General features: G+C 36.9%; 1 protein-coding gene across 1 annotated transcript; it reads right to left on the reverse strand. All coding sequences in view use genetic code 11, as the record gives it.

Moving 5' to 3' along the window:
• Window positions 1-361: 361 nt before the first annotated feature.
• Window positions 362-6,701, reverse strand: EGR_01969 (hypothetical protein; the record flags this gene model as incomplete). Its single annotated transcript, XM_024491218.1, has 3 exons — window positions 362-501; window positions 4,584-4,683; window positions 6,606-6,701. The coding sequence occupies 3 exons, from the start codon at window positions 6,699-6,701 to the stop codon at window positions 362-364; spliced, it is 336 nt and encodes a 111-aa protein (XP_024354361.1).
• Window positions 6,702-22,489: the final 15,788 nt, after the last annotated feature.

Consider the following 22,489-nt stretch of genomic DNA (forward strand, 5'->3'; position numbering starts at 1 on the left):
AAGCAAATTTTTGGTGTTATTCAAATGACTTTTATCACAAAGCAAATACTGGTATGGTTGTTCTTTCTTTCACTTTGTCCGATTAAGTGCCGAGGATTTCGTTTTTCAGGCCGAAACAATTATTAATACAGCGGAGCACTTCTTGCGTGGGTTATGATTTATTCGTAAAAATATTATATACGAAAAGACAAATAGCAGATTACAAATAAAAAGGAATGGATATTTTCACCAATTAGCCATTAGTAAGAAGGCGTGAAATTCGTGCTTTGGGGCGCTTTGGAAGTGTGTCCGCACTTTCGCTTTCATACTTGGCTGTGGTGCTGCATGCTTCGGGCCAGACGAGAGATGGACATTTAATCATTTAAGATGCTGTGCCTTCCTCTCCAGCTTGGGGTCGACCCTCTGATTCTTTGTTTTTCAATTTGCTTGACGCGAAGAAGCGTCCTCGCATCAATTTCAAAGGACATGCCATGTCTTCCAGTGTGAGCGCCAGTATGATCTCTAAAGAAAAGGAGGCTTGAGTTATTAAATTAGGCGTTACTAGGGGTAGTGAGGTGTAGTGCTCCAATTTCGTACTTCGGAAACTAATGCGAAGTCACGGATGGCCTGCCTAACGCGTAATCTCCCATTTTCATGCATAAAATTCAGCTTGGAGATGTTCTGTTTGTCTTTGCTGGTAGGAACAGGTGGTGAAATTTTATGATTAATGTACTTCGGCTAGGGCTGTTATGTGAAGAATGAAACAGATGGTATTTTAAATAACTTTTTCCGAAAAGTGCTTTTTCATATGACATTAACGTCAGTAAGGGTTGCTGCCAGGTTCGGAGTTTACCACTACTACTTATGAAGGAGAGTTTTTTTCAAGATTTCACTATTCTCATTTTTTTTCACAAGCGGTTCGTTGTATGCATTTCTACACTAAGGGGGTAGTGAATTAACTTCCGGATTGTTACCACTGGCTATCCTCAAAGGAGGTTCGTTTTAAAATGAATTCACAATCATTCCTACCGAATGAACACCTGCTTTGTGTCTGGAGCGGCAAGCTTGCTATTATCAAGAAAAAGCCCTTGTAATACCAAAGATGGCAGCACTGAAATTTTCTTCCAAAAAATGATTCGGGTGCTTTTTGTGACAAAATTCTGTTTTGTGGCGTGGAGCAGCTCAGAAATTGCACGAAGGCACGAAGAGGCCAGAATAGAAAACTGAATCGTGAAAAGGTTAGGAATCATATAGTCAACCGGTTTGCCTTTCGGTAGCGCATTTTCACGAATGTGGATTTGGGGCAACCTTTAGCAGCAGCCACAAAGTGGGACTGAAAAAAACCAAGCATTAAATTTACTGCTAAAGCAAATAAAGACTTAGTACCTTAAGTTGTCATCATTGTGGCTCTACTGCATAAATAAATTGCACATTTTTCATTCGTCAGTTAGCCAAAATACTTTAACGGTTGTATACGGTGCGCTCTTTAGTGCTCCTCATCCCCACCTCATCTCAAATCGTTGGTCAAATCTGGTGGATAAGTTTTAATTTTGTTTGCTTTAGGAACCGAGTTTACTTCAACTCCGGACCCGTGGTTGCAACGGTCTCTTGTGCACCGTTTAAAGAAAGCGCAGTCTCAGAACGTGGAGTTTGGAAATGGTTTAAAAATAGGTTTCTTGCGATAACTCATTTTAAGTTTGGTGGTTTAATTTCAGGCAAAGTTGCCTGTCGCTACTGAAATGGTCATTTGAAACTAACGAGCAACAATCTCCCGGAGCATTCCAAGTGGTCAGTGAAATAGTTTGCTTACGCCTACGTCAATTGAAAAGGGGAGATCATAGAAGCCGAGCAATAAGTACGATTGATGTCTACCTAGTTGACAACCTGAGGGTAGGTAAACCTTTTTTTTCAGAAGCACCGGGCACTAGTCAGTTGGAGGAACTAATCTTACTTTGGGATAGAACAATAGAGATACTGTTTCATTTAGTTCCTCCTTCCGAGGTTTCTTTAAGCTCCGAGTGCCTTCGAAATGTTCTTCTATCAAAAAACACATCTGAAAACATCACGGAACAAAATCACAGTCCGGATATCTGAGAACCGGAAGTGAAATGGGATTAAATGTAGCTGTAACCAGGCTTTCTCAATCCTGGCAGCAGAATATTTTAGAGTAATTGAACTGGATGAATTGAAGCTCATACGAAAAAAAGCTGTGCATCATAACAGTGAATAAATTTACAAAATATAAATTTTTTAAAATTTTTATGGTTCTTCAACTTTGATAATGGGAAAACAGAGGCATTTGTCTGGTTATCATATGCATTTCAAAGGATCACAGTTTCGGAAGCATAGGACTGTGACGAAGCTTTTTAAAATCTTTTGAGGATCTTGCAAAACGGAAGGCTTATATGGGCGTGTCGCCTAATAAAGAAGCTGCATATTATTATTAATGGGAAATGTAACAGAACAAAAGGGACTCCAACAGAGAGGATGTAAATCACCTTGATTAGTAGGAACAAAGAACCTTTACCGTCGTTTCCATTTTAACACCGCTGGGAAACAGTAATGAAGAAAAAAGAATTGCTAATGGAAACTTTCTGGAAAATTCAGTACATATTTGGCACTCAAGGCGACTGTAGTCATTATTGTTAACAAGAGACTGATTTCAATTTATTTTCGTCACCAATATTACGCCTATTTTGAGAAATGAATCACTTTTTACACGGTACTGAAATGGCGGCGACGTTGTTGACTATCTGATGGAGTGCTAATAATAAGAGGATGAAAATTTAGAGATTTTGAAAATATTGCAAATACCAAAATGTCATCAAACCATCATCAGGGTATTTGCATTTGGGTGAAGGAGGTGGAACTTTACTAGTTGAGTCTGAATTATTATTAAGATGAATAAATCCTAACGAAAGTTAATCATGCTCCAATTAAATATTGTAAATAGGATTTCCTTTGTAATAAAAATTGGCGAAGAACTGGTGACGTGGTACGAATTCTCAAAGAACAAGAATGATTTTTATGAAAACAAGCCCAGTGCCTCATCCTCAGTCTAAAGTCTTCCTTACTTGAAAGATTCCTAAATAATTTGAAACATTTTACATAAAATTTAGTCACCTTTGGCACTGTCATTAGTCTTATAAAGCTTTAAAAAAGTACATATTTGTTTGACAAGCAAAAAGAAATTCAAAACCATGTTTGATTTGGGAATAAATAAGAAACACTAATGACCTCTTATAGTACATTTAAATTTGGGTCGACCTTTCTAAAAGGATTGTTTTAGACTAGAAGTTTTTCTGTCTGCATCCTGCTAACCATTTTGATGGTTCATGTCTTCGCGTTGATTACCAGATAACTTACGGCTCCTTGGTATGGCCTCCACACCATGCCAATAGCCTCAGCTCTTCTGTACATCAGTAGTGCCTCCCCTGCCATGATCCTGTGACTACTTACGACTTCAGGAAATAGTCAAGGTGATGCATCTTCTTGTTTAAAAGACTCTGCAATATTTTAATGTTGACAACATATCTTCTCAGTTGGTTCGCCCACTTTATATTAAATTCCAGTTGACATAATTATACAAAAAGAAAATTATACTATTTTTTCTCACATGGGCGTGCAAAATCTTGAATGCTCCAGGAAGCATTCCTTTAATAAAAGTCAACAAATTAACAAGCCATGTGTATTTTTTGAAAAAAAGGAGAATGGGAGTCCGTTTTTAAATAAGCTCTTTAAATGAAATGATAGGTGATGCGACCACTAAGCCTTGAAACTGGCTGCGGATAAAAGAAATAGTTTCATGCTCAGCTTATCATTAGGGTTGCCCAAAATCAGGCCAATTTTGAGCTCGTTAACCATTAAGTAGAAATAAGTTTTGGGAAAAATTATGCTGTTATATTATAATTGATTTAGTGGTTCAGTGGTGGTCTTCAGAAATCACCTTTCATATTTTCCATTATTTAAAAAAGGATGTATGAAATTGTCACCTACCCCATGCATCGGTTGAAAATTAAACTGGTCCCTCCCTTGGATGTCAAATTTTTTGTTGAAAGTATTCTTGTATATCTAAGTCGCAAGTTTGCAAACTGTGGTACTATTTTCAATTCATAAATTTGTGTCAGAATTCAATCTGAGTAATGTCAACGGAAGCAAAAATTAACAATGTAAGGCTAAGTTACCGGGTGTCGGTGAACAAGATTCGCCAATTTCTTCAGCACATTTGTCATGTCTTACGTGGTTCCATCTAGGTTAAACGTCAATTTCTGAAACTCAGTCACGCGTGATGATGCGACCTAGACATTTACACGCCCAAAGCAATTTTGAAGATTTGTTTTGGTCGTGTGGTCATACTTTCTACCACAAATAATTTCTATTGTTACTTAAAGAAATTATGCCTAAATGCCGTGTGAAAACTGTACCTTGTTGCCAAAAATTGTTGATGCCTTGACAATTAAATAGTATATTGTTTCACATTCGTTGAGGTCGAGTGTATTCCGTAACTATGTGCAACAAGGTAATTTTGGAATTTTTATTTAATGCTCTTCTTCATTAGTACCCTTGGGAAAGTGAACCAGAACACGTTGACTATTGTTACTTACCTAGTACTCCAACGCCAGCAACAAACCAAAAGAAAATGTCGTAGTGCTGATCGATTGCTTGGTAAGAAGTAGTGACGGAAAAAGTGATTGCCGAAGATGCCTTAAATTAAAAAAAAACAAGTATTTAATAGATCTATTCTTGGGGCTATATAACTGTCCTGGGATTGCAATCAGAAAGCAATAATTATAGCCTCCGTACTACTCGGATTTGTTATTTGAAAGAGGTATAAATATTTGTTTTAGGTGAGTTTCTATTGTGCAACCAGCAACAAAGCTGGGGTATTTTTCCAATCTGTCAAGGTCTACTTGCTCTAGCAGAAAATGCCAACAACAAAACGTCAAATCCAAACCAGATGTAATTTTTGAAGAAATTACATGCATCAAGATAAAAGAAAGTGGGAATTCAGGTTGTTCATGGTGTTCGCTGATAAGTACAACTCGGAATAACGAAAATGCTCGTTGATATTAAGAGTTGAGGGTTCCGAGCTCTAGGATTCGCTTAAATCGCTTAACTCGTCTGTCTATCTCTCCGGTTCTCATTATTCTACTCCCTCACCACCCAGCTCACATTGCTAGGAGACGTGCTATTTTAGGGCGGGTAGTGAACTGGCGAGGGAACAGATCACTATGAATCTTTTAATAGAAAAATTGAAGACAAAATGCGGCTGAGTACTGGAACAAGCGCAACATGATTATTTTACTAAAAATCTGTTAGGATTATTCATTTAGAGAATAAAAAGTGTGTCTCATTTCCAAAAAATTTCATAGATTTTAATGCTGCTGAATACGTTGGCTATGAATAGATTTGCATGATAAGGAGGGGAAAGAAAGGAGTAAGGAAATAAGCACTGCACCCTCATCTTCTTTATTTTCCTGATTTTCGTACAAGTTTCTGCTAATTATCCCATTTTCTTGGCACTGTTAATAAAAATCGCATGCAGAGTACTGTGGACAGTTAAGTAATAAGTGTGAGGTAGAATTCAAAGCGATTAAAACTAGATTTTTTGCTTTAAGAGGCAAAACGCTTGATAAAAGTGGAATTCGTCGGCTTAAGGGCTATCGTTGGGAAATGCTCACAGGCTGTAATTTGAATGCTGAGGCAAAAAATAAGTTAAGAAGCTTTCCGCAACTGCGTAGCTTTGTTATAAAACTGCGTACTCTTAGATGACGATCTTAAACAAAAGTCGTTAATGTGAGTTAATTAGGAGGCTTCTTTTGTAGCTGATTTCTAAATCTGTTGGCATAATACACCTCTATCAAGGAGACCACTCGAAAATATACAGCTTGGGCAATTTAAACCAATCATTAATGAATAACTTAGAATAAAGAGTTCTGCGGAGTATTCAGGAAGGTGTACCCCTTAAGTCCTTTCATTAAAACCGCAATAATGCCAGTTATTTTTACTATGCAGAATCCATTTGACATAAATTTGAGGTTTATATTGAGAGACAGCGCTAGTTGAACAGTGGATTAATAGAATCACGGTCCACAAATACGCACAAAACAGGATTGCATTAGAGGTTGTAGACGACTAGGCTGACCGATGAAAGATCAAAGGTGTCAAATTGTAAAAAACCCCTTTTTAGCTTTACGCTGGCATACCCAGGAAGCCACGAATCCCATCCTCTACATATAAGTGATGACATAATTTACCTTTTTTCAAAGACAATGATAGGTCAAAGTTGCCATGATCTATTCAGGCATAACTCAACACCTATATTAGCGGCTACGTTGGTAAACTTACTCCAAAAGGCTAGCAAAGACCAAAATTTCGCTGCTTTTAAGTATTTATTGCCGGTGGGTAGATCGTCAGAGACACACTATCAAAACCACATGTCTTTCACTTAAAACTTTCCAAAAGATCATTTTTGAACATCCTTTTGAAATAGCACACACATTTTACGCGCAATTTTTAGTACACATCATCTCCAGAGAGATGGGACTACGGGGTATGGTCTCCTCAATTCCCCCATTATTTTGATTTATAATCGTATAGGAGGGAATCTGGAACAACCAACGTACCGAACAAAAACAGAAGGCTAGGTTAGTCCCAAAGTCCGACAGAGGAGCAATTGCTTCATTGTTAGCAACGGCTATAACCACGTTGACAGCGGCCATAGCAAAGTGGAGGCCAAAAACACAAAAAGCGTAGAGCATGAACGACTCCAGACCAATTTTCTTTACCAGAGGAAAGAGACCAACCAGAGTTGTGAGGAGCAGTAGAAAAAGTACAAGTGGCGCCTATGGGAGTGTACATAAATTTTCTATAATACGGCATATAATTGCAGCCTTGGTTTTAAAAAAGGACCTGATTTATTGTGATTTATCAGCACCACACATGTGAAGTGTGTTATATGACAGTTAATGACATATGATTATGCATAGAATGGTGAAAAAGATAAAATATGATTCTTGCCTAAAAACAAGTAGTGATTAAGCAACCTGGTAAATTTGATTCTTGGTTTCTTAATCACAAGTTTTTAAGGATTGTGAAAATTCCCGCCCACTAGAGCGCCTAACATTTGTGCCGTTTAAAATTAAACACATGTTTTCTGTTTTGACAAACTACCCTCGTCTAAATACACTCTTTGAAGATTCCCTTGTGTAGATAACGCCAGCCAGTACTGCCATATCCACTTAAGTTTTTTTCTATCTAAGAAAAAATTCTCATGTATTAGCTTTTGCATAACAGGTACAAAAGAGAATGTATTATGATTGACGACTTTCGCTCTACCTTAAAGGATGCCTTTGAACAGGCTAGTCTGGCAATTACGTAGCCAACGCAATTAAAAATACCGTTCAACGTAGCCACGATGACAAGGGAAATCGCATCAAAACCCGTGGCCTTTCCATATACCTAAAAGTGGACAGACGGCCAATTATAAACAAAGGAAAAAACCTGCTTTGTCAAAACGTATTGTTATTGTCTTTGTTTAAAACTTGAATACTATGAAATGAGTTCGGGCAATTTCATTGTTTAATTTTCTTAATCAAGTTATGAATTGCACTCAGAAATGTAAGGTTTTGCGTACCATAGACTCATTTAAATATTTCAGAGAACAAGAACCTGTATTTTAAGGATTTTTGCAATTAAGACTGCCAATCATACGAAAAAGGGGCTTTAAATTTAGGTTTATCCAGAATTTATGCCTTATGCATAAAAAATGGAAGAAAAGATGGTCACTTATCTCGGCATGCGAAATCAGTAGTATCATGCTGGTTGTAGTGTTATTTTGGATTGGAATTAAGTTATGCCTTATTTTTTTTACTATAGTGTTGCCGATTTTCGTCAATGGAATTACCGTGTCAACAGAAAGCGTTAGTTTAGTTCAAGCTTAGCATGAACTATGGGATCCAGTAATCCATGAATTTTCGTCCCACCCACTAAAATTTTATTTAAATAAATAAATGAAAACAAACCTTCACTTCAAAATTAGCATGTCATTTTAACGCGCTCATTAAAATCCAAAAAGGTCCTACAAAACGGCTTTGTCTTCTTTTCCATAAACATTGCTGCAACTAATGACGTGTATCGTACATCATAGATAGATGTAATGCCTTTGTAAACAGCATGCAATAATTATAAAGCAATGTTTGTTAAAGCTAACTGTTTGCTTACTTAGACACTCAGACTTTTTCCATGCTAGTTATAAATCTTCAAAGCTGCGATATTTCATGGTGACTTCAAGGGTGACTTGAGACACTTATTGCTGGGCGTTACGTGTCTGGAAAGACAACTGCACAGTCAAGTGCTTCAAAGATTCTACTTCATGAAATCCTGCTCCACTTTTATCCAACTTAAATTTCTTCTTAAGGTGATCGAAACCCACCACAAACTTTTTAAAAATCATAGGATTTTATTTTTAAGCTTATGCGCTGCATAATTTTTCGAATATAACAAATATTAGAAAAACGCAACTTTGGTCACCTTAAAAGTTGATATTATCGCCATCCTGGGTATAACGTTTAAAAAGTTCAAAGCATTCATGATGTGTATCTCGGGTTTTTTGACAGCTTCTTTGAAGTTTCGTTTGATGTTCTTAAAGCTAAAATTGGAATGGTTTTTCGGTAATCCTGCTAAAAAATATTACTTAAAGCACTGTCGAAAGTCAAAAATCACGTGAAAATTATCATAAGAGTCAAAGCCTTATTTAACAAATAACTATAGTCAAGATAGAGAGCCCATCATTTCGTTCTGTTCCCTTTGAAATTATGAAAGGTGGTCAGCATAACAAACAGGTACTTGTGCTTTTTGAAAAAAAAACCATCAACTTAAAATTATAGCAATCGTTGTTTGCCATGTACCACTGTTTACTATTCCCCTTTTAATGCAAATCGTCCATTACTTTGTGGCGTCTGACTTTGTTTTGAAAGGTGTGCAGGCATTGCTTGGCAAACAATTGTCCCGAAAACTTTTTAAATCTCCCGAAGGAATTAGTACATTAGTGCTGGTAAAGTTTAAGGCAAAATCCAGCTTTAAGTAACTAAAGAGTTATGAATTAAATCAAACCAGGTTCAAATGTTGCAGACTTTTTGATGTAGCGTTTGCTATTTTTCCCCCTGTTTCGCACAATTATCAATGCAAACCCTAAACAGAATACATTTCTGGATTTGAAATCTTGTTAAGTCTAAAGACTATTTACTTAGCACCAAAAAGAGAGGCCATGAAGTTCATGCTCAAGAATTGACAAATTGCATTATAAACCATCGTATACAATAGAGAGTATAGACATCGATTTAAACAAATGACTAGTAAATACCAAATAATGTAATATGATGCAAAAGGTACCTAAAACGCTCTAAATTTAGTTGTCCAAAAAGGAAAATAAAAAAGTAAGCTGTAATGTGAAACAAATATTCTTAAGAAAAAATATTTTGTATAAAACATCTTACTTTACGAATGCATGTCTTGACTGTTTTTCCTAAAAGTGTAAGGAAATGACCTTTTGAGCAATAAAGAACACATAAAGACGCACTTTACCCGGTGTATAAATGTGTGCATTATTTTTAGTCTTCCAACCCCTCTGTGGACCAACAACAAATTTTTTTTCCATGTCTTTTGCTACTCTACTCTATTTCAAAAGAACAACAGCTCACAATAGTCACGGAAAGAATTCATCTCTCGTAGATGGCTGGCTTAGAGTAGTCATGAAAATTTCATTTCTTGATTTCGAGTTATGCTAACTGGGAACAGGTTTTAATGTTTAAAACCCGACCTTACAGAAATCCTTGCTTTCGAGAAAGTGATTTCGCTTTTAGTACTGTTTTAAAGGAAGTATTATTCCAAATATACTCCAAATAGAACATCGTCTACTCACTAGCAATATTCAGCAAATCAATTGCTTTACTTAATTTCTTTCAAAGAGATACTCTATCCAATCACATTTATCGCGTGTACTACTACTTATGCCATAGGTAGAATTCTGGCTATGATATAGGATCTTGGCATCATCTTTGGTCTTGTCTCACGCCATGCGGCAACTAGTTGTGAAGACTCTTTGTAGTATTCGGAAAAGAAAGTAATCAATTCAAATAGAATTAAAGTACGAATGTTACCAAAATACCATGTTACCTTTGTAAAGCAAAAAGCGATGAAAGAGAATGTGAAAGCGATGGATTGGATAACAAAGATAACACAGCCCATTATTAAAAATATATTGGAGCAGGCCACCTCTGAACTGTGCAATGAAACAAATAGAAGTTTTAAGATTCAATTAGCAATAGATACATAATTTCTACCCTGAGCTCACATTATCTATAATTTGGTGTTGCAGACAAGTTTGGGCTGGTAAAATGCTGGAAAATGCTTGTTTTCCTGAGAATGTCTATGAGATGGTCCGTTATGGGAAGATTTAAGAGAATTGGGTGCTTATAGTCTAACAAGATTCGCACAGTTTCTCTACTTTTACTTAGCTTATGAGGAATATATTGTGCTAGACCTATGATTCAAAAATCTGTCTCTCAATTTAAAATATGAAATAGAAATTTTCTTTGCTGCATTGTGTGCTAGTGAGTAAGTCTACTTGTCATATTTGAAGCGGTAAGCAGCAAACACAGTTCGTTGTAAATGCATAACAACGGCATGGCCGGCGTAAAGAAAACCAAACTGAGGACATATTTTTAACTTACTGGGGACGATCGGGTAGATGTTCAGCTTCTATGACAATCGCTTGAAGAGGAACGAACATAATAGTGCCAAAACCTAAGGCTGATCCCACAATCCGCACTATGGTCTCACTGCGTTGTGGGTAATGCTTCAGCAGGGAATCAAGAGAGTAGAAGTTATAAATTACGAAATCACGAATACTTAAAAAACTGCTCATAAATTATTTAATCGACTTTAATAATCCTGCGTATTTAAAATAGTCATAACATTTACAGAATCAAAGGTTGAGAACGAATTTGTGGTTTATTTAATTTTAATAAGGGTCGGTTATGAGAATAATTGTTGTATTTAATTTGTTTAAAACTAATATTTTTATATTCTGTTCCAAAGCGAGTGTTTCGTTTGAATGGCATCCATATATATTACTGAAAAAGATTATAAAAAGAGATATTTCAGGTTTTTGCCAATGGTTGGTCGAAAATAATCATCAAATGAATTGAGGCAATAGACATTACAATCTATAATCCCTTACAAGTAAGCATATTCCTAAGAATGTTACTTTTGTAGATTTTTGCCCCTTTAATTTAAGAGGAACTAAATCATACCTCCCATTCCACCTTATTTTTGTTTTCCATCTAATTATGCAACCGATTAATGTCTAAGGAATATGGCAGCAGGGAATAAGGTGGTATACTCTCCGTCTCCACTTTCCTTTGGGGACCTCTTTATGTTCGTTTGCAAGATTTATCTCTTTGAACTAAATTTGTAGATTAATTCTGCTACTGCATACTATACTCGTTAAAATGTCACACAGGACCTTTGGAAGGAGCCTATGCAGTCTTGAAATGCAGTTAGACCCAATTTGTAAAGTTTGACTCACTTCTGCCCTATTTAGCCCACACTTTACGATGAAAGCTCGCTATAGCATAAATATTAGCGTCGATGATCTAATACCCGTCAATTCCTTGCTCTGCCTAGAAACAGAGACTTTTTTAAGTCTCTAAAAGTTAAATCGTCACCACGAGTTGCATCAAAACTGCACACACTTCCCTAGTTATTTCACAATTGGTTCAGATTACCTATTCATTCCTAAGTTAGTGGTCACTTTGACGCCATACTTTATTATTAATACGCATTGAAAATGGTGAAATTGAAAACATTCTTACCGCTACAGTGCGTTTTAACGTGACTGTCGAAGAGAGGCCCATGCCAATTCCAAAAAGGACGGAATTAGTAAAGAGGAATGCCACCATCCCGTTATTAATTGACCACATGGTGAGGAATGTTCCACCACTGAATGCAAGCAATACCATCCTGTGAATTTGAGTGTATCGTTCACGAAATGCAATAAGTAGAAACGTTTAACAGTTATGAAGCAGAAATAAATGCTTAAGGTATTTCAAATAAGGTGTTTGGAAGAAAGAATTACAAAATTTACCGTTTAGAGAGGAGAGATGTATGAGTTGTCCTTGTACAAATTTTAAGAGTTGCTGGGTATGTCCTTGGTCTTAAAAATACTGAGACTTCTCAATTAATATCACCTAATTTTTCACTTTTATATTCTAGGAACGGATTAAAATTCGGCCATTTTGCAGTTCTGGAGAGTGATTCTTAGTAAAGTGATTCCATGCGTTAAGGTGAATGAAGTTTCTATACTTACATATACATGTGTCTTGAGGTCTTTTCTAACACCTTATAATAAAGATAACTCAATTTTTTTATCATTTGTTGTGCTTTATTAAAATCAGCAACAATAACGAATTTGCTTAATAAAGAGGACTATCTTCGAAATTATTAGACCACTATAAACACTGATAAGTTTTTATTTTCTGAGTTTCTTGTACAATTATCTTCAATAGGAAACATAAAGCACCTTAACAAAGTATTATCAAAACAACAGCAGGAATCAGAAGTTGGAGGTAATTTTGAGGTGCTACGTTTTGAAAGGGGAAGCGCTCCCCTCTCACCAGACCAAGATTACCCGGACGCTAACTGACCTCAGTGAAGGGTCAAAGGTGCCAAATCTTCAAGCCAAGATTTATCCATGCTTAGTAAGTTCTGAACGAGGGCAACGTTCAATAAAATGCAAAAAATTGTTCCTAAAGGATATGATGAATCCCATGTATTGTTATTTTATTATTTTAATCTAAAGTGAGTCCTTTGGAAAGACTATATCCTTCCGCTTTCTTCTGATTGAATCGCTTGTGCTACTTTTAAATAGGTGGACACATTTTTTTCTGTCTATTTTCATCTTTAAATGATAGCCACTATTTTACAAATCATGCGAAACAAAATATCCACTTTTAATGTGTTGGCTGATTCTCCTTCAAAAGGTCCATTTATTGTTACCTTTTGCGTAAGACTCCAGATTTACCGAAAATTGGATTTTAGTTTTTGCATTTAAAAATGTGTTTTTTTCGATTAACGAGTAATGCCATTAGTTATGTGGCACTAACAAAAGTCCTGCATTAAGTCTGTTACATGGATGGCGTCCTCGTATTTAGATGTCAAAAATAAACACATTTAAGATGGAAACCAGTGCATGATTTTTTTTACCTTCAAGAGTAATCACTTCTGAACCACACGTGTGTAAATCTTCATTAGGATGATCGTAAAGGCAGTTATGGTACAAGTATTACAAAACACTTTTTTATAATTACAGATGAAAGTGATCAGCATATTGCCCAGATGATTATCATCCAACATTTTGCACATTTAGGCAACGCACTTTTTCATCATGCATTCGACAACTGTCTGGAAAATTTTACAATTTTGTTTATCTGATATTGTACACAGCCAGTCATTAAAAATTCATTTGATCACTAAAATTATGATGTGCGTGTAAAATTCAAGCTGTTTCTTTTGTGGTTTAGTAGCCTCAAGAGCAGTTCCAACTCATCTTAAAGCAGGACCATTCTGTCTTAGTATTTCCTCTCCTGCCTTCCAAATTTTCGAGGTCATTTTACAACAAATTGGAAATAAAAAGACGCCTTAAAGATATTACCGGTTTTATTGCACAGATCACTTGTTCACTTGCCATAACTTGCCAAAGTCAGTATATATCTAAATTATCCGTTACATGTTACTTTTGAGTAATAAGTTTAAGAAAACATTATTTAGCGGACACCTACTTACTGCAGCGACTTATTTTGATCTCATAAATCCACTTCGCACAAAAAACTAGCAATATCTACTGATTAGGCATTTCCACATTTACGGAGAATTTAAGTTTCTAACTACGTTTTTGAGGTGGTGACCTCCTAAGAGTGGGTAGTAAGAGGTGATCACAGATTGGTTCGACTTTGATGGTTGCAATAACTAAACGCGTTCATTGCGCATAAATTGTGTCCTCATGAGCACGGGCCTGAAGTAACGATCTCCATATCACAAATGTTTCGATTCAGTATAGGTAAAATGGTATTATCATAAACATCTGGCATATTTTCCGCTTATTTTCACAATACTTTTGTTATTTGCTTAACTCGTGGTTCGGCTTTGTGCTACCTCTGGGAGACATGGCAGCCGGACCATGCCAGTGACCCTCTTCCCCAGTAGTCCTACTGTACGTCGGCAATACATATTATGCTTTAGTACTTTGCCTTCTTTCCATTTCAGGGAAAGCTCGAAACACTGCAGTTATTATCTGTAATTTGCAGAATAGCAAACCAGTTTATTTTTTACCAATTAATGAGTAATAATAATTTTAATTCTTTACGTTTATCAGGTTAACTTTCATTTACATTAAATTACACTTTGTTTAATAACTAAATTATACTGCGTTCGAGTTGCATCTATTTGATCTTATATTCGTTCAGTAGAGATTTCAAGGAAGTTAAAGTATCTCACAAATAAATAGACATTTACTCATTTATCTTTAAGGCTATTCCGATATATCGCAATATTTTGAAGTATAAAGAGACCTATTGAAGTCGTGGAAGTCATTCCATGATCAAATATTTCGCTCAGTAGAATCCTTTAATCAACTGCAAAACTATCACAAAGAAAGTAGTTAGAAAGGCAAAATTCTAAAATATTTCTATCTTATAAAAGATTCGTATGATATTAGGCAAAAGTAGGTTCTTATGCTTTGGCTTAACAGACTCAACTGTTTAACTTTCGGTTTTGGAAAAGGTGCCATTTTGGGTTCCGCCATCGTATTTTTTAGCTGGGAGGGCTGGCCTATGGGCCTTGTCAGTAGGGCCAATCCCTACTGTTTGCCAAACATATATATATATTCCACCCAAGTATAATGTCTTCTTTCGTCCCTAGAGAACTCTTGGAATACAACATAATCTGTAGTACGTCTACTTCAAAAAATCTTCTCCAGGTAAAGATAGCTTCAAAGTTTCTGCAATGTAGCACGTGGAAGTAATAGATGCATATAAATATACAAAAGATAGGGTGAAATACGGCAATACATGAGGACTGGCTGTATACACTAAATGTATTTGCTTAAACAACCATTAAAAGCTGTTTAAATTAACTCACTCAATGTGATATGGTAGCCTACTTTGAATCTACAATTCCTAACCATAAAACTGTATAGATCAGCAACTTCTATTTTGTAAAACTATTCAAAATTGCTTGAAAGTCCCGAAAATGCATTATTTGCACTGTTGGTTCCAGAAACGGTGCGTGCTTCTAACCAACCCCAACAGTAGAATGGAGGTCAAGGCCACTAACGTAGTGTCTCAGTCTACATATTCCCTAATGCAAATGATTTTTTACCTATTTAGGTGCCTTAAGTTATGAATTAAGTCATGAAGGAGCTATGCAGTTATTCCTTAAAAGCAAGTTGAGCTGTGGATTGTATGCAAAATTATGTAAGCGCGTGGTTATGGAGCATACCATAGGATAAGAAATATTAAATCCTAACGTTTCCTAATTTAAAAGCAGTCATTTGTCAAATGTTATCTTCATTGGGCATTGTTTTGAGTAAGGGCGCGCATGTTAAATATTGACATTGGAAGGCAAAATTTTGGCAAAGGTCACGTCATTTTAACCATGGGCTTCACCCTAATTACCGTCCTCTGTTATGTACGAGAAAATTTAAAGGGAAATGGCTTTTGCCCAGTTTCATTCCGAACTTAAATAATGCCAATTTTCAAGAATTGACGTTCCTTCAGTGGAAAAAACTCACTGATTCCAAGTAGGCTTCATCGGGTTTGAAGTGAATTTTTTTGAAGTACTATCTTTTTGAACAAATTCTCAGTGGTTGATGATTTTACAGAGGGACGAAAAGGGCTTGGAACCACTTAACTTGGAAAGAGTGTCCTAAGTAGGCATTAATCTCTATTAAAGATTTTCACACGCTCACAAGTTAAGTGTTTTAAACTTTCAGAACTACGGCTTGTTACCATATTTTGAAGCGTATCTGAAATAGCAATTTATAACCCTTGTATAAATGGGTCATTTGTGCCGTTTTCTATCACATTAAAATGAGCTCAGTCTTATCTTTAAGTTTTAACTTGATAACTAAAGAGTTTATCAAAATTAACTGGCGCACCTGCAGAATACAACTGTAGCAAAAAGAAGGCCCACGTAGGGCACCCACTGGGAAATAAGTTCTCCCACCGGCGTAAAGATGGATTGCGCAACAACTGTCGATCCAAGGAACCATATGCTTTCACTGGTAGTAACCCCCAAATGCAGAATGAGATAGGTGTTGAGGTTTCCTATTTAATTGTCAAGTCATATTGATCCAAAGGAATGAGGAGCTCACCTATCGTATTACTGTGTCCGAAGGAGAATTCCAGCAGGTAAGAACCTACAACGGTTAGAATGCCAAGGCCCTGTTCCCTCGTGCAACAGCACCTCCTTCTACCACCCATGTTCCGTGTTGGTAGAAGTAGCTCGGTATGGACTTATATGAGTGGAAACTGCACTCGTTCGCACTTTGATTGGCCTGCATCTCCATTGGCTCATTGGATACGCTCAGAGGGCATTGTTCTGGGTGCGATTTTGGTGGAGGAGGTACCAATCCCATCCTATTCGTCCCTAAGCTCTACCAAAAAATAAACTGTTGGAAGTGATTAGGCAAACTCCATGTTTAATTCTGTAAGATGTGGTACTAGATTCACACAAATTTTGACATAATTTCCAAAAACTTGGATTTTGTACAAATACTTAAGCATACAAAACCGATGTGAGTTTTCGAATTTTGACCATAAAGTGAATAATCACAGAACCAATTCGTTGCATAAAACCACAGGCATTATTTGGAGAAAGCCTGAATGAAAACCGGCGTAGAACTTGCTTCACATGTTTGCCCCCTAAAAGTGGTTTCCATGGCATTTTATGAAAAATTTGTCATTGGTCCGCATTAATGGAATTTGAAGTGGAGAAATTGTTGTTTTCACTTGGTCATTTCAATATCCCGATTTGGCAAGAATATTCACCGTGTAAACAATCTTCATAGATTCCTCCAACTAAATAAATGATGCTTACTGCAGACCGACACTTTATACGCGTTTTCGCATTAAGGACCTTCAGGTAAACGGTCAGAATGACCCGCTTTGTCACGGTATTTGCATGATGGGTAATGTGATAAGACCAACTCCACATTATTTAGTTTTAAATTAGAATCTACGTTTTAGGTCTTTCGAAACTAGTAAATTACCAACATCTTTATAGAAGATATGGAAATATAATGACCCTAGGACTACAACGAAAGGTATTAAAAGTTATGGTAGAAAAACGTCAATGCGATTTTTTACAGGTTTTGGCAAAATTTGATTTTATGGACATTAATGAAAAAGATTTTTGGTTTCATAGCTCAAACAAGTTGCATCTTTGAAATGTACTAAACAAGCGTCTTTTCAGAGCCTAAGGCGCAAAGCTACAAATCTATGCTTAACTATTGTTCGGGACTTTAAGCGAGGGAATGGATTTACTGAGCATAAAAATAAAACTGGAATTTGCAAAGCTTGAGACAGAGATTTGCGTTGTAACTCTTATCCCCTCAGATTTTATAAGGAGCTGATTGCAATGATGTGACTATAAATGATTAAGTTCCTTTTTCATGCAGTAGAATGCAGACTTTTCATGGCACCACATTCAAGGTGACAGAATTTTAATGAGATCATTCACGCAATTTTTAAATACTTGATCTACAGTATTTTAAAGTGACTGTTCTAACATGTTGCAGGGGATTGCGACTTTCTTGAAGTCGGAAGATATCATACATTGCGGAGGTATAAGAGGGCTGCGGGGGGGGAATACTGGTACGGCCCCGTGGCCCCCGAGCGTGGGGCCCTTAAGTACCCGCGAAACCGAAATGATAAGTCAAACAACTAATCAGATTCGCACAATATAGTACATTTTAGTGTTCTGAACTCTAAGAGTGGGAATCAGTGACCAATGAGAACATTTTTGTGTATTATTTGATTGTGACTCCCTTAAAACATCTGCGTAATTGTTCAATGGTTGTGGAAAATATGGATCACATTAAGGACGGAAATGGGCAAATGGTACTTATTTGTGTCCATGTGAGCTTTGAGGCATTTCTGGTTTAAAACCATTAGCAAATGCTAAAAATATATTGGCATTTTATTCGCAAGTTGTGTTCATAATGCAGATTGAATGATTTAATGAAATAATCACCCAATAGGGCCTAATTTTGCAATAAAAATATTCAACTTTAGGTCGTTTATTGTTTTTTCTCTTTAGGACAGAATAATTTTAATTTAAACTCACAGTAGGAGATAAAAATCCCCAAATAGGTAAAAATAGGCAGCAATAGGGACATTAGGAATACGAATTAATTCGTTGTATTTTGACATGCCTTATATCCCGAGGGTTGGTTCAAAAGTTTAAATGAATATTACGAAACCATTAATGTCTTAGTAGCGGACTTGACCATCAGGAGCCCTTAAAAGGTCTGGCAACAAAAAAAGGCTCTATTTGAAATATTGGACAGTGTTAATGCGTTTTCCAGTGTGTTCACTATTTGCGATCCCAGACCTGATGTGTTTACCGGGTTATCTGCTGCTCACAAGTAAAGAGACGTAATTAATTTCAAAGCAAGAACATCATACACTCCCTTTGTTGGATCTACATTAAAATATGGACAATTATTTGTCTTAGACACTCGTCACCTATTTGTGACGCTGGATGTTGCTGAGAAAGTCTGGCCTCATGTGCGTTCTGATGGTGGTCAAAGGGTTTATATAAACTAAAATGGTCAAAAATAAGACTGAAAAGATAATTAGGATGATTGTAGAAGTTAGTTCAAATCATTTTGCTACCTTGGATATTTATGGGCGCAATTAGTTCTCTGAACCAGCCAAAATTATTGTCACAAAAGTTATTTTTCTTGCATACAAGTAAGTCTAAGGCAAAATACTCTGCGTCGAGATCAATTTTCACCTGCTCAACAATACCGAGTATTCTGTATGATGCCATCCTTACGATGGAATGATATTTATGGCCACTCATTCCAACCTGTGACGACCTACGCACTGGATATAGATGGTGTTAACCATTAAGCTTGTGCCTCTTGGCTTCTAGGTGTTCCGTCATAACAACCTATCTTTGTGCCGTGTCACATCTTTAACAATAGTCTGGATGCTTTCAAAATTAATACTTTTGGTCCACATTTAATGCAACTAAATAAGTTTCGACATTTTTAAAAGAATGATTAACTATAAGAAGCTCCCAAAATTATTTTACTCAGCCAACTAATCAAAACCACAACCTGTAACCCATTCTAATTAAATAAAAACTCACAAACTATCCTCACATGGATAGTTTTAGCCCCGGCTGTCAAGAACAGTCAAAGCCTAGCTGGTCCCTTTTAATCTCAAAATCCTTTTCTGTCAGCATCAATGAATGTAACAATAACTTGGAGGTATCTTCTCACAGCCGAGCTTTACGGCACTGTTGAGCTATTTCTACCAAAGAAGATGACATTGAACAAGTTTCACTTGTGCCATATTTGACAGTTCTAAAGTCGCAGTCATAACGGTTGTTTGATCTTTGGAAAAAAATTCCTAATAAGCAATTGCGTCTGCCTTCCACGACACATTTCTCCTCAAAATGTTACCTGACGGTGTTTGAGGCTTGTTGCCACCTGCTTGTACGTGGTATGTCCGTGTGAAAAACTTTTCTTGTACTTTCACTACCTGATTAATATAGCTTCAAATGAATTATTTCACACACCACACAAACTATAGCGTCATTGAAAGTTGGTAGTAATACATTAATCTTGCTTTACTTTAATCAGTCTCGACATAACTCCCCATTATACCAAGAATAAAGGCACCTCCTGTACATGATACACTTTTATGTGGTAATTTACCATCAGAACAAAGCCTTTAACATCACTGGATTTTAGGTAGTGCGTTTTGCTACAGCTCACCAAATTTCTTGACAATTGCTGTATAAGGACCAATCAAAGAATTTTCTGCAGATATGGAACAGAGTTAAACTCGGACCACCTCCGCCAAATTTTATAACATGCAGCCTACAAATAAGATGGAAGTAGTAGAAATCATAGTGAAGGATAAAGTGACGACAAGTTCCGTCTTATCGTGCATGTATAGGAACAAGTACATCTGTTGGAAAAACTTCTGCATTTTAAAACAAGTCATTACAACTAGCTACGCATTAGATACCTGGCATTTGTAATTAGGCATTTATTCGGGATGTGGTGCTATTTTTTCCGTGAAATCTGCGCGTAATCTCCTCCTTTTTTGTAGAAACACGTTTCTCAAACAATATCAAATAAGCAATTTATAACACGGGATTTACATGTTCTTACATCTTGACTGAAAATGCACTTACCGCTTCAGTGCTGGTAACACTCCCCATGTCTTGACTTCAGCTTTGGTTCCCATTTTAAGTTAACATTTAACTGCCCGAGATGATTTTGCATTAATCTGCGTCTGTACGAATGCATACACATAAAGTGAACAAAATTTCGCCTAGTAACATGCATGAAATCCAACCTATCTGGTAAACAACTGAAAAAAAGGGGGTACAAAATATATCCAAATATTCCGTTAATTTCTTAACTTTTGATTTACTAGCACAGCTCTGTAATTCTTATAAAAGTTATCATTGTGAAACTTCGAGTTTGGTTTAGCTCTTCGTTTTGGTTTCACCGGCACTTAAGGCTCCTCCTTTGCACATTGCCTGGGCGGCTTGGCCACCGGACCATGCCAGCAGCCTCCCAGCCCTCAGTATATTGACAATACATGATTTCTAAAGGCTCCAGAAAAGACTTGGGGCTCTACATTGGTGGCGATGGCAAGAGACAACGACTTTGATTTCTATTACTGAATTCCAAACATTTACAAGACAAAAGAAGAGCACATGTTGGGGACGGGAGAATTGTGACGACTCCCAACCAATAATTAAATAACTGATTACATGTAAAAGAAAATACGATTTACTTTTATTTTGTATAGATTGCATTAAGTGCTGCATAGAAATTGGCCCAGCGCCTTTAAGTTCAAAATTATTGAAAGTATGTCGAATGCTAACAAAATTAATCGTTGTTTGCTTAGATAGAACTTGGGATCGAATATGCGCAGCACCTCGAGTCTTTCAGAAGGGCTGAGCGGTCACCGGCACGGCCTAGAGGCCATGACGCTTAGTAAAGGAACAATAGTGGAGCCTTAATTGTTCACGTAACCAAAAATGAGTTTGAAAAGCAGCTCAGTTAGTACAGAGCCCCTCTCTTCTTTTAAGCGGCTCCCCAGTTGCTTAATCTGAGCACCCCCCAAGTTGGACGTCTCAAAGTAGTCGGTGTTGTAAGGAAAACAGCCACGAACCATCCACACCAGTCATCAAATATGCCTGCAATTGAGAAAATATTTGATCTCAACGTCACTGCTCTCTCTTAGCAATTTCACTGGATCTGGAGTTTCGTCCCCTTTAGGAACTGTAATAGGGGAAGGTGAATGAGCAGGTCATCGTGCACGTGGTAAGAATGCTGGCTTACAAGCAGAGTTGGTTAAAGGAGGGGGCTTGAAATAATTTCGTGGGAAAAATTTTTTGTGTTTCTTCCTCCTTGCCACCTTGTTTTCATTTAAGTTCTGCTCAGCCCTACCTATCTGTCTCCTATTCAGCTAATAGAGGTAAAGAAGGTACTGTGCCTTCACTTAATTGACGCCTCGATCCGAGCGTCGTTGACAGCCCTGTGGCACTTCCAAACGGTTCACGGCTAATGTCGCTTCAGTTATTAATAGCATTCCTGCAGGAAATGGGACGGGGGTAGTTGCTGAAGGCAGATATTATAATTAATTCTTCTTTTAGAGGTTATCGCAGATTGTCCCATCCTTAGCATATACCTTTCTTCCGTCATATTAAAGTTTAGCATCAAGTGATAGAAACCAGAATAGTTGACTTTTAGGATCGAGTTCGCTTTTCGCTGCCGCCAGTGTAGTGCCCCGGATCCTCCAGAAGGGTTGCAGGGCCACGGGCATAACCTAGAGACCATGCCGCCCAGCAGAGGTACAACAGCAGGGCGTTAAGTGCCCGCGTTATCAAAACCGAGCATTAAACAAAGTGGTAAACGTAATAAGGAGGTTAGTGCGGTGTTATGAGGATGATGAATGCAAGGAGAATTTGAGGCGTCACTTTATAAAACTTTATCATGTAATAAAGAATGCGGATAACAAGACGTGATAAGAAGGAAATCAAAGTAACTGCATTTCAAAAAGACCGCAACATCAAAAATCGTGCCTAGTTCCCTTAAAAAAAATTTTCCCAAGAATGTTTCTGCTCAGAATGCTGGGACAGTGTATTGTTCCAATATTTTTAATAAATTCACATTAAAACCTTCGGCTAGTAAATG

Source organism: Echinococcus granulosus, assembly GCF_000524195.1.
Source record: "Echinococcus granulosus chromosome Unknown EG_S00008, whole genome shotgun sequence".
Classification (NCBI taxonomy): Eukaryota; Metazoa; Platyhelminthes; class Cestoda; order Cyclophyllidea; family Taeniidae; genus Echinococcus; species Echinococcus granulosus.